Source organism: Leptopilina boulardi, unplaced genomic scaffold (genome assembly GCF_019393585.1).
Source record: "Leptopilina boulardi isolate dan_hultmark-lab unplaced genomic scaffold, ZJU_Lbou_2.1 LbouV2_112, whole genome shotgun sequence".
Lineage (NCBI taxonomy): Eukaryota > Metazoa > Arthropoda > Insecta > Hymenoptera > Figitidae > Leptopilina > Leptopilina boulardi.
Window position 1 is genome coordinate 2,850,706 of NW_026137655.1, and position 12,466 is coordinate 2,863,171.

General features: G+C 28.8%; 2 protein-coding genes and 1 long non-coding RNA gene across 6 annotated transcripts in view; 1 reads left to right on the forward strand and 2 right to left on the reverse strand.

Annotated features, from left to right (window-relative positions):
- The window catches only part of LOC127280049 (PH and SEC7 domain-containing protein), a 28,537-nt gene extending 17,294 nt beyond the window's left edge, over positions 1-11,243 (reverse strand). For all 4 annotated transcript variants that reach the window (XM_051302795.1, XM_051302814.1, XM_051302805.1 and 1 more), the window contains exons 1-2: positions 10,997-11,243; positions 10,337-10,864 (exon numbers count right to left, since the gene is read on the reverse strand). In XM_051302795.1, the coding sequence (XP_051158752.1) occupies positions 10,337-10,468 (132 nt within the window). In that variant the 5' untranslated portion in view covers positions 10,469-10,864; positions 10,997-11,243. The remainder of the gene's footprint in view (positions 1-10,336; positions 10,865-10,996) is intronic.
- LOC127280083 (uncharacterized) lies at positions 6,808-8,201 on the reverse strand. The gene is made up of 2 exons (XR_007842775.1): positions 7,620-8,201; positions 6,808-7,535 (listed from the first exon to the last, which is right to left on the reverse strand). It is a non-coding gene; the product is annotated as an uncharacterized LOC127280083 (long non-coding RNA).
- A 154-nt stretch (positions 11,244-11,397) lies between the features above and the next one.
- Positions 11,398-12,429, forward strand: LOC127280079 (uncharacterized). The gene is made up of 3 exons (XM_051302855.1): positions 11,398-11,831; positions 12,003-12,109; positions 12,217-12,429. Exons 1-3 carry the CDS (start codon positions 11,699-11,701, stop codon positions 12,427-12,429), a joined length of 453 nt encoding a protein of 150 aa, XP_051158812.1. The 5' UTR covers positions 11,398-11,698.
- The last annotated feature ends 37 nt before the right edge of the window (positions 12,430-12,466 follow it).

The window sequence follows — 12,466 nt, forward strand, 5'->3', positions numbered from 1 at the left end:
ATATTTTGATTTTCAAAATTTCGTTTTTTTTTCTAATATACCTTTAAAACAGAAAATAATTTAAATATCTGATAAGTCAAATAACTTTCAAATTTTAGTTTCTGAATGTGGAAATTCGAAAAGAAAATGAAAAACCTGTCCTCTTAATTTAGAAATTAGAGAAAACAAATTTTTTTTTCTGTTTTTTTTTATTAAATGATGAAACTAGGTCGCCAGAAAAGTATCGACGTTTATACTCTGTTGGAATAATTTTACGAGGTCAAAATTTCCTAAAATAAATTCAAATAAGAAGCAAAACTTAACGAGACTCTGTGCTTGAGATCTGACAAAACTTTTTACTGACAAGTTTCCAAACTGTACAAATATATATAGAAGTTTCCATAAAAAAGGGGGTGGAAAATTTTTTTTTTTTAAATTAAAGGAAGACATATCCAATCTTAGTATAATAAAAACAATATAAATGGAATGAAATAAAAAAAAAACAAGAAGAAGACAATATTTCAAGCCAATGAAAAAGTTGACTTTGATTAAACTTCTTTGACTTACCTCTTGAAGAGGTTTATATTTCACGTAATCGAATCTGTCGCCATGTTTAATGGAATTTAGAATGGGACAACAATCAAAGCAACAAGAAAAAACTTTCATTTGCAAAGTTTTACACGAACAATAGTTTTATATAATTATAAGAAAACTCTTCTTTTCAATTTGTTGATGCGCATTTAGGTAATAAAGTGCGACTAAATGTTACTCACAAAACAATTGTGTATCTTCATATGAAGACGAAACAGTTCCTAGGTTGCCAATAATTATTTTTAACCAAGTGACATTGACTTTGTATTAAGTAACTTTACATAGATATATTTTTAAAACCAACTGGACGTTGGCCCGCGAATTCTTTAAATTCGTTCATTTGTTGATAAACAACAAAGCAAACATTTTTTTAAAATTATTTTATTTATTCAAATCAATTTAGAATATAAAATTTATTTCGTTACGAATTGTAATTTTTTGTCAGACAAAAAATTATTTTCCAAATGAAAAATATTTTTTTTTTTAATCGTTGTGAACTATATTTTTTTATAACGAATGGCTTTGATGAAAATTTGATTGTGACAACCAAAAATTTTATTGAACAAATCAAAAAAGTGGCACACAAATATGTGAGACAATAAATGTTTTGTTGTGAAAACAAAACTATTTTTTCTCGAATAAAATTTGAAGTAGGTGAATATACTGTGAATTGAAACGAGATTTTAAAAAACACTTTTAACGACTCATACCAGTCAGATTTGTTAATTGGAAGGTTGATTGATGGCTTTTAGAATTAGATTTGACTATACTAGTATAGTGAACACTGGACTTGTCATCAAAATGTAAGACTTATCCAATAATCCAACGTGTCATGATCACTCATTGGGGAATGGATTAGCGTGCTTCGAATATATATTGAAGCCTGTTGTCGACATTTTCGTCAACGACTTCTCTATATAATAATGGAATTAGACGAATTTCACGGTTATAAAACCCCCCAAAAAAAAATAATTTCATTAACCATATTCAAATTGGTCAAAAAAAATAAAATATGTATCATTTAAAATCAAAATTCCATATTATTTACAAAAATTAAATTAATAATTTTTGTCAATTAAATTCACCTTTTTAACAAATTACTTTTAAAAAAGTAATTCGCAATTTTCATTTGGATCGACAAGGTCGTTGGTCAACTATTTTTGCGAATAAAAGACACGTGTAGAAAATACAATTAAATCGAGGATGCAGGGGTAACTGAATGCCACGTCTTTTGAACAGCACAATCCAGAGGATTAACCATTCACTTCCGATTGTTTAAAATGATTTTCCCGACCCCATTCTTTCCCTCTAATCGTTAAGGTGTATCAGGTTCAATCAATTAATTTCAATTTCAACTTTTACATACTAAGTTAAAAATTTTAATAACTTTTTGCTATGCAAAAGCAAATTAAAAAATTGGTTAAAAAAATTTGGAATACTTATATTTAAAATTGGAAAAATTAAATATTTATTTATAAAAATTGTATTTCCATTTTAGTTTTGAAGAGATAAAATATAGAATGGCTCACTTCTCGCGCGCGAGTTTAAAACAGAAAACAATGATTTATATATATATATATATATATTTATTCGCGCAGAGTTCACATAATGTCGAGTAGGCCACCTGCCATTCACCTTCTGTATTTCTCCTCTGCACTAAATTATAATATGATCGTAAGTATGTTACAGGTGCATAAACTAAAACTTTGTCCATTTACGTATATGTATATCTCTCTCATAAATCGCAAAAGAATTTTACTACACGTTAAGAGGGTCATAATCACAGACCTTTTATTTTAAGCTGCTTGTTATAGTCTGTAATTTTTCGCAAAACATCTTCATAGCATGCAAGAAAAGTTATGACAATATATACATACATACATACATATAGTTTGATTCAAACGCAACTTTAAATTCCGTTCTTTAAAAAATTATACTGCACTATAATCAATATATCAAAAATCACTTTATTATTTTTTTCATAAAAAGAAAAATGTTTGTTTTTCCATTAATAATATTGCGAATATAATTTGCCCTTTCAATATTTTAAAAATAATTTACTTCCTAATAAAAAAAATTATTTTAAAAAAATCGTAAAAGATTTTTAGAAAATGATTAGAAATCATTTGTGAATGTAAAACAGATTATTTAATTGATGTAATGAGAAGATGAAAATCTTCATTTACGTATTTCGTCTCTCGTTTTATACTTTTGGCTTCGCGGAGTCACGTTTCTGAACGAGAGGCCTAGAATACATATACACCAATACGGAGTTCCTTCATTGACTGCCCTGAAGGAACAGACTGCACGTTACGTATATATATAAAAGAGTAGGCGGATTGCAATTGCAGATCCTGTTACAGTGTTGGCGCGGCCTCAGACACATTTCGAAGGCCTGGAAAATTCTCCCACTAAAATATAGTCTGTGGTTCGTCGCCCGCAGGAGAAGGCAAAAAATATCTATATCACACACTCATTTTTTCGAATGTTTCATATATATATATATATATATATATATATATATATATATATATATATACTTCAGAATATGTAGAGCGCACCTACGTCACGTTTTCGCACGAGCCAAGATATACATACATGCATCTTCATCAGCAGAAATCGTTATTATTTATTTACACATATGTATCCACGTAAATCATTTTACGTTAATTAACTTTTTATATTTATGCCATAAATTTACTTCCATTTATTATCTATATTAAATATATAGAAAAAGATGTTTAATGGAAAGTCATGAATATTCCCTAACAAAAAAAGAATCTTAACATTGTGTTAAACTTTTTATGCTGAATACATCTTAATATAAGAAAGTAATGCTTTTTCGCAACTTTTTTGAAATATTTTAATTTCAAAAAGTTACAAAAAGCGTCATCTTTTTTTGCAGTTTTTGCAATTATAATTCATTAATGAATTCCAAGGGGTCGCGAATTATAATTTATACTAAGTATGACAATGAAAATAATAAAAAAGATAATAATAATAATAGTAATAATATAATTAGTAATTATTTTATTAACATTATTTTTTTACATCTTTATTTTAATAATATTAATAATAATAATGATAATAATAAATAGTAGTAATATTAAAAAATAATGCTAAAACTAATAACAGTTATAAAAATAATATATCTTTCAAGTATATAGCAAGACAAAATTCATCTTCTAAGTAAATGTAAATGTTTACAGAACCAATTCACCTTCTAAATAGAAAGAAAGCGTCTAAAGAGGCAAAACTCATCTTATATCAGTAGAAAAAGACGTTTACAGACGTACAATTCGCATCTCTTCTTTTTTTTAAGTAGTAAAAGATGTCCCTATCAGACAAAATACATCTTTTAAGTAGTAAAAAGATATCCAATCAGACAAATTTCATCTTTTTGTATAAGCGTCTGACCAGACAAAATTAATCTTTTAAGTACAGAAAGAAAAAAAACTCATACTCTTGGTTAATTAACTTCTTATTTGTGTGGCATAAATTTACTTTGATCCTCATCTCTTCATCTATTATATCAACATAGATAAAAAAAAAAAACCCGCGTTTGAAGACATAATTCATCACTCTTTTTCAAGTTTTTGAAAGGCGCCAAACAATTTCATTTTGCAGACAAAGATCTTTTTTTAAAAAATAGTTTTTAAAAAAATTGTCAATACGAAAAAAAAATTATAGAACAGAATTTGTTAAACTCTTAAAAAATAGTTTATATATAAAATTTTTTTCCAAACGTTATATTTACACAGAGTTTATAAATATGCGACACATTTTACAGTTCAATAACCGAAACTAAATTTATGAATATATATTTTGAAATATAATTTGATTATTTGAATATTATATTTAGTTTGTTTCATTATTTATTCTAATTTGTAGGTATAAAATTTATATTTCATGTAAATCAAATTGTGAAATAGAATATGTGAATACAATTTAGTGTTTAGGTCCCTCTAAAGATGTAAATGTATATAAATGTCTGCGCAAACTCATGAGGTGGAGACGTGCGGGGTTATGACTTCAAGTTATGTGCTTAACGTCATATACATAACTACAGACGTGTGTGCTTATGCCACCTAGATATATTTCAAGTTACCGCAGAATCACACTACTCTCCAAAGTTAGTTCTGACCGGAAAGCAAGTTATTTTCCTCAAGTTTAAGTAGACCGCAATTTCTATCGAAAACTTCTCATTATAATATTATTATTTCTCAAAAGTTATTAAATTATATATACTTTACTTTTTTCCTCCATCAAAATATTAAAATTTTGAAAAGAAATTATTTTTATTATTAAATTATTAATTTCTATATTTAATTTATAATTAACCGAAGTTTTAATTCAAAAAATATTATCACTGAAACGGAAGAAAAAAAAATGGTATTCATAAAAAGTTACGAAAAATGGAAAAAAAAATTTTTAAATTTGCAAATGGAGTTTGCAAAAGAATGAAGAGATTATAAATTCATGGACCTTTGCATTTTCAATATCAGATAAGAGACATCATTCTAACGCGCGAGGAAGCGACGCTATCACAAGGCTATCAAGTTTCGTTGTGACTTTCCCTCAACGCGATGCTTGCGAGAGGATGGATGTATAATTTAATTGAATACCTTATTAGTCAGTTTTCTTTACAAATTATATTTTCAAGAAGTAATCTGCGAAGCTCAATGAGACTGATAAATGTCAAATGATAATCGAGCATTGCCACTGTTGTAATCCCCTTAATCTTACCGCATTTTTTTTTTTTTAGACTAAAATCGTAATCAACACATATTTTACCCTGACCCACTAAACTAGATACACACGAATAACAAGAACTCTTGTAAAATATGATTCATAAATTAAGTAAGGAATTTTTCTCCTGAATTCTCTGGGAAAAACTTTCATTTCATTAATAAGAAAAATTAAATGCTCATTAATTTTTTTTTTTGAAAAAGATTTCTATACTCCTTATTTTTATTGTGAATTAAAAAAAAAAATTCATTTGTAACAAAGTCAGGAAAATTTAATTGAAAAAGCATTTTGGATTAAAGTGCGCATGTTAAAGTAATTGCTTTTCAATATATGAAAATTGAAATCTAATTTAATCTCTCTATAATAGATAGAAGATCCAAGTGACAAAGATTGGAATCTGTGGTGGTGTGAAACGAGCGATGTTCATTTAGCTTTTGACACTAAATTCGCAGAGTACCGCATTTTCTCAATTATTACGAATTAACGAGGAAAAATTATCCCTATTGTAATTTTTAAAATATTGGCATATAAATTGTCATTCATCATTTTTGAATTACCAAATGAATATCGAATATCGCAAACAAGAACCTATCACAGGATCTCAAGGTCTTTCGTCGCCTCAAAGAATTGGAAACCAAAGGAATCAAAATCGAAAATTTGCTGTCAGGTCATTTTCAATTTTTTTCAGAATAAAACAAAATGTGAGAAAGAAATATAAAATTTCTTCGATATTGAAAAATCTTTATCACAACAAAGGAATCTGTGTTTTCTTGAAAAAATGTTATTGTATCCTTTTTCGATTGACAGGGCGGAAGTTCGATTTGCGCATTTACGTCCTAGTCACGTTCTTTCATCCGTTGAAGGTGTGGTTGGTTTTGCTCGGCTGTCCGGCGAATTATTTGCGCTTGATAAAATCGACGACAGTAGGATCCATCTAACCAACATGGCTATTCAACTAAAAGGAAGATGTGAAAAACACTCGTCACCTGAGAATATATATATACAGATATACGATACAAGAAAAATTCTCCCATAGCTGAGAAAATGCTTTTATTCACACCTTGTTTCTGTAAACAGCTTTCCATTAACAACATCCGGAGACTTTTCGCATCTAAAAAGAAAATATCTCACTAAATGCAATTTTCTATTCAAGATATCTTATCTTTTTTTATTTTCACTCCTCCTTATTTAAAAAATTTACCAAATTTTTTTTTAATTCGTTTTTGTAAAATAAACATGGATATAAATGGAGTCTTCGAAAAGTTGGAGAATACATGACTTCTCGGCATGGCGTCACTGCAGTTAACAATCTTCTGTCTCGTATTGCTGGTAAATACTTATTCGTGTTGCCACCCCATTATTCTAAGACATTTCGTGCGTTAAACCGCCCACAGAATTGCACGATGTTCCGATAAATGATTATGCTGATCGCTTTAACAATTTAAATGGAAGCGGTTTTCACAGTTTCCAGGAAATTTTCGCGAAAAGTCGATTAGAACTTTACCCTTTATTATTTATATAAGAATTTGCAACTTTTCTCAAGGTCCTTTTAATGGCACTAACACTCCAAAATAATTCCTTTTTTTTTTTTATTTCGAAAAGCCGAAAATAATTATCTGTTATAAATAAAAATTTCTTTTTCTTTGAAAAATTCCAAAAACACTCATTATCAATAAATTTTGTTTCTCTTGAACATTAATTTCCTTTTCCAGCGTAGGCGTTATAATGGCAAGCTTGCAAGCAGTCCAACCGGTAATGATGCAGGAAAACAATTCCTTTGAGCTCTACGGTTACGATATAATTTTGGATGAAAATTTGACGCCTTGATTACTTGAGGTTAATGCATCACCCACTGATGATTATCGTTTGAAATTTGCCATACTTTTCAATATTTTGAATTCCGAGAAATTATTAACTGTCATTTCTTTGTTTGGATTACTTGTCCTAATCCTTTATCCTGTGATAATGATGATCCTTTCAATTGTCCAATACATCTCAAAAGGATAATCTCGAAAGCAAGAAACTATCGCATTGAACAATTATATAATGACAATAAGAGCTTAAAGGACAATTTGTGAAATTAAAAACTTTTTACGAAATCCATTTATTTAACACGCAGTGTACCAATCCCATTTGCTTATTGTAGTTCTATTTTTTGTCATTAGTGACAGTGATTTATTTATGTCGAGAGGAATTATCTTCTGCATAACGTATATCTGAAATAGAAAAGAAATCGGTAAAATGAAAATGTAAGACTGTTTTCTTCTAACTTAAAAAAAATTAATTTAATTTCTACCTACCTTTATAAATTTTTCAAAAATATAAAAAAAAAATTGTCACTATAATTGAAATTTTGCACAAAATTCACTAATCTATGTATAGCGGAAATTATAATTAAATTTATGAAACGTTGTTGTTGCAGCTGTTCACTTTTGTCTTCAATATGTTAAATGCAAACCATAAAAGATTACCTCGTTTATTTTGTGTATCTATTTATGTAACATAAACTTTCCAACTTTTGAGATGATGGTAATTTTTTTTTTTTAGTTTAATTTTCCAGAACCGTGTGAGAGTAAATATGGTTTCACGTTAGCTCTTTAAGAGAGATTGAATATATGTGATTATATTGATCCTAAGACCAAACTTTGTGAAATTACTCTTAAACCACACGCATAGAACATCCATTATAGTTTATGTACACAACAATGTTCCTGCTCCACTTTAACGATGCTAAAATGTGTATACGCGTAACGTGTCAGGAAGATGTGTTACGAAATTGTCAAACAATGTTATGCACTTTTGGAATTTTCCAATCTCTTGACCTAGGATCTTATTTTTAATTATTATTATTACATAAAATGCATATTTTGCTGGGAAAAATCTTTTAGAGAAAAATTCACTTATATAAAAAAGATAAAAATTCTTCGTATGATAATCCGTTATTCTATGTATGTATATATATATATATATATATATATACGTTTCATGTATTATCCATCTCACGTAACAAAATGATACCTCTGATAATAATATCATGTTTCGAAAAAAAATCGGGCAGTATACGTAATCATATTTCATAAACATCATGTACTATTTTTCCATTTGAAGATCATCTATACAATATTTTTCACTTTAGAAAATCTGTGAATGGAATTTTATTTTCTCATCATGACTTGTTTTACAGGATATGAAGTTAATAATTCGAGATTCGACTTTTCTTGACTTGAAAAACACATCCATAGTAGCATCTCTCTTAGTTGACCATTATTACTTTTACTTTTTTTTTCGTCCCCCATACGATGTTGTCTTACCAGTTTTACAGAATCTAGAAATAGATAAATTCTTACACTCTATCCTCTTTAAGTGCATATATGCGATAGTCGCCAATTTCTCAGTGTTTTCTTCCATTTCAATTATCGAATTTCTTCAATTTCAATTAGCCAATTTTCTTTCATGTTCTCCAAAACTTGAATCCTTAACTATCGTTTTCCTTTTTTCAATAATAAATTCACTTTTTTAAGTAGCACAACATTCACTTATTTAAAAATTTCCCGAGTAGAAATATTCAAATAGAATTTTTCTAAATTTCACTGATCCATAACATTTAATCATCAGATGCTTAAGAATTCTTTACTCCTTATAAAGTCTCAACTTCCTGCGAGGAACTTTTTAAATCCCTTTAAAATTAAATGATTACAGATTGCTAGGATTCTCCAGCTAGACCAAGAAAAAAATTTATATTCTTTAGAGAGATTTCCATTTTTTAATTGATTAAATTTTTTTCCTAAAAAGTTTTCAATTTAATTTAAAATTATACACATAAGTAAAAAAAAACCGTTGTCTTCGTAAAAATTATACATCTTGAAAATTTTATCAAGTAAAAAAAAATTCAAAAGAGATATATTCTAAACACATGCATATATAATCAGTTGTCACACTTGTCAGTAATTCCATATGTGCCGCATGAGTTAAAAGAGATCTGCAAGACTGAATTGAAATACCGGTATCACGACACACCTATTCTATTTTTTTTTTTTCTTTTATTATTATACTCGCGAGAAATAAAACTGAATAACAAAAATAAATTTCAAATAAAGTAGCAAAGCTATTTTAAAATCTTAAAATTAAAATAAAATTATTTCAACTCTGGAAATTTAAATAACAACCGGAGGAAAGGACTGGAGGGTGTAAATTTTCTAATTTTGTCTTGGAGAGAAAAACAATCTGGGCGTCGTGTGTGTGAATGAGGTTGCAAGATTACAAGTTGCTTTTCTTGGGGAATTTCAAATGTTGGAATGACGGACTTTCAACAAGACTGAGAGAGATCTCGTGAGATTCGTGTATATGGAGATAAAAAATTAAGTCCGAAGAACGAAATGCCACAGACACACGAGGGGAATCCTAACAGGCAAAAGAGGAATGTGGTTCATGGTATGCTGATCCCACCCTACCAATATATTGCAAAACCCAAGCAAGATACCAATACCAATGAAACAAGGTGGTTAATTTTCATCCCTAAAAACTAGCCCCAAATATTCAACTCCTCTTTCAAGCAAAATAAAATAGTTCCGTGATTTTAATTTTACAAGAGACAGTGCACCGACCCCAATGTTATTAGAATACAACTCATTTTTTTAACAAATAAAACTACTATTATAATTAATTTTAAATTTATCTATGTGGAGAATTTTTAAGTGAACATTTTTCATTCAAAATCTCGTTAAATTCTTCCTCACGTCAATACTATGAAAACAAACAGTATAAAGACTAATTAGTGAATAGTTTAAGAACAAAAAAAAAAAGAAAGCGGATCATTTAAGAGACTAGGGATTACTTATCAATATGCAAATTACTGACTTTACATGACAATAAGGCGAAACCAAATTAAAAATATAAAGAAAAAAAATGCAAGGCCCGTTGTAAAATAAAAGTATAGAGTATATAAAGCGGGTTGGGTGGTCGTTCTTGGCGGTGTGATATAAAGTCGGGTGGGTCGATACTACCGGCATATTTTTACCTTCCCGCTGTCTGCTGCAGGCGAATTCTCAACGATATCGTAGATAACATGAGGTAGCCCGGCGGTTCCCAGTAAGAATCCAAATCCAGTTGTATCGTGTCTTGTCAAAGTAACCAACAGCTCCTCAGCCATGTTTATCAATTACACATTGATCTCACCTTTTTGCTGTCATTTAACGCACACGTTCACGCACTACACGACACTTTTTTTTTTTTTGAACCGCCGATAAACCAAAATGAAAACACACACACGGGACGCCTCTGTTACAACGAGGGCCGGGATAACGTCAAAGCTTTTACACGAGGACACCCCGCGCCCCTTTCGCCTTAGACAAGGCACGCGAGTTCGCACTTCCTCAAATCAGCAGGGATTCGTATAATACTCCTGCGCTCACAGAACCTTCGGAATATACACTTGCGCAAGCCGCGACGATAGCAACGACGTGGCGGCTCCCATCGCGGTAGAAATTCGTTTAACATTCGTTAACAACTGGAGCACTGGACCTGGACATGACTTTTACGGCGCCACCTGCAAGACAAGTAGAAAAATGAAAAAAAAACAACTTTACGTTATACCCACACTTTTCTTCATATAAACAATTTCTACTTTTGTTTTAGTTTCATTATTCTTTAGAAACAAACAATAATATTGATATTTTACCTTTTTATAAGACGCACAATAAAATTCAATAAATGATTAAGAGTCGAACTGTCACTTTTTGGAGGTTAGAAATTTTGTATAATTTTTTTGTCTCAAAGTATAAATTTATCTTTAGCCGAATTGTATACTCCAGTTATAGTCAAACACATGAAATTTTTTAAATTTGTTATTAAGTAATTAATATCCTTTCATTTAAACAAAAACACTTAACAAAATTAATAAAAGAATACAGTCGATTTGAAGTTTGCCCATACAATGATACGAATGAGTAATGCGGAAGAAAATCGATAGACGGCGCCATTTTCGGCGGGTAGATTTAAAAGCAACATAATATTTTTCGGTTTTTGAATAAAACTGCGTCTATTTTATTTTAAAATTATAGTAATTAATACCAATAGTGCTAATCAATAAAAAATATATTTAAAAAATCATTTTAATTTTTTATATTGGTAAATAATTTAATTTTTTATTGTTTTCGTTTTGCACATGCGCAGAAGAAAAACCTTGAAGTTTTGACATTTCCGTTGCTATAGCAACCGGGCATCAGGAAACTAACCTCTAATAATATTATTTTTTCTAAATTGTTATGGTATATAATTGGAAAAAAAATGTAAATAAAATTGTCAATTAATAAATAGTTTAAATGTGAAAATAAAATAAACGTTAAATTTACTTAATTATGAGTAAAAGAAAATTGTTTACATGTTTGGAAGACATTTACTTCTATCATTCAACAAGATCCTTCAAAAAATAAATATCAATGAATTTCGATTCATTCATAGAATAGTACATAATCCAAATCGTGGTATTTTTTATGTAAAACTTGGAAATAATGGTGAGAAAACTTTTAAAAATATTATCTATTAATTATTCAGGTGAAATTATTTTTATTTAAAATCCTGTTTTATATTTTCTTTAATAAATAAATATGTAATTGAAGTTTAAAAATATAATTTTAATGATACAAATATAATGAACAGTAATTTATTATTTGCTTTTTTTACAGAGAGAGCAGTATTAACATACCAAAAGGATGGGGAAATCTTGGATTTACGAACAATTTTGGTTCCTAAGGAACATCAAGAAGAAGGTTTAGCACGACGTTTAACAGAGGTAATGTAAAAAAAATCTTTAACCTTTTTTTAATTTTTATCTACTTTTGATGAATATAATGATTAAATATTATGGTACTTTTAAATTATTTATTATTTTAATTTCAGGCAGCTTTTACGTATGCGATTGTAAATGATTACCACATGTATTTAACATGTGCTTATGTTCAAAAATATTATCTTGCTATAAAAAACTCTGAACTTGAAGAACTAGTCGTTGGACCTCCACATCTTTTAGAATCTCCCTACGCAGAAGATCCTAACGCTATATATGAAATTCCAGATCCTGAAGATTTTATGATCAATCCTCCTGAACCTTGATTATAAAAATTATTTCTAGTTTTATTTGATTAATAGT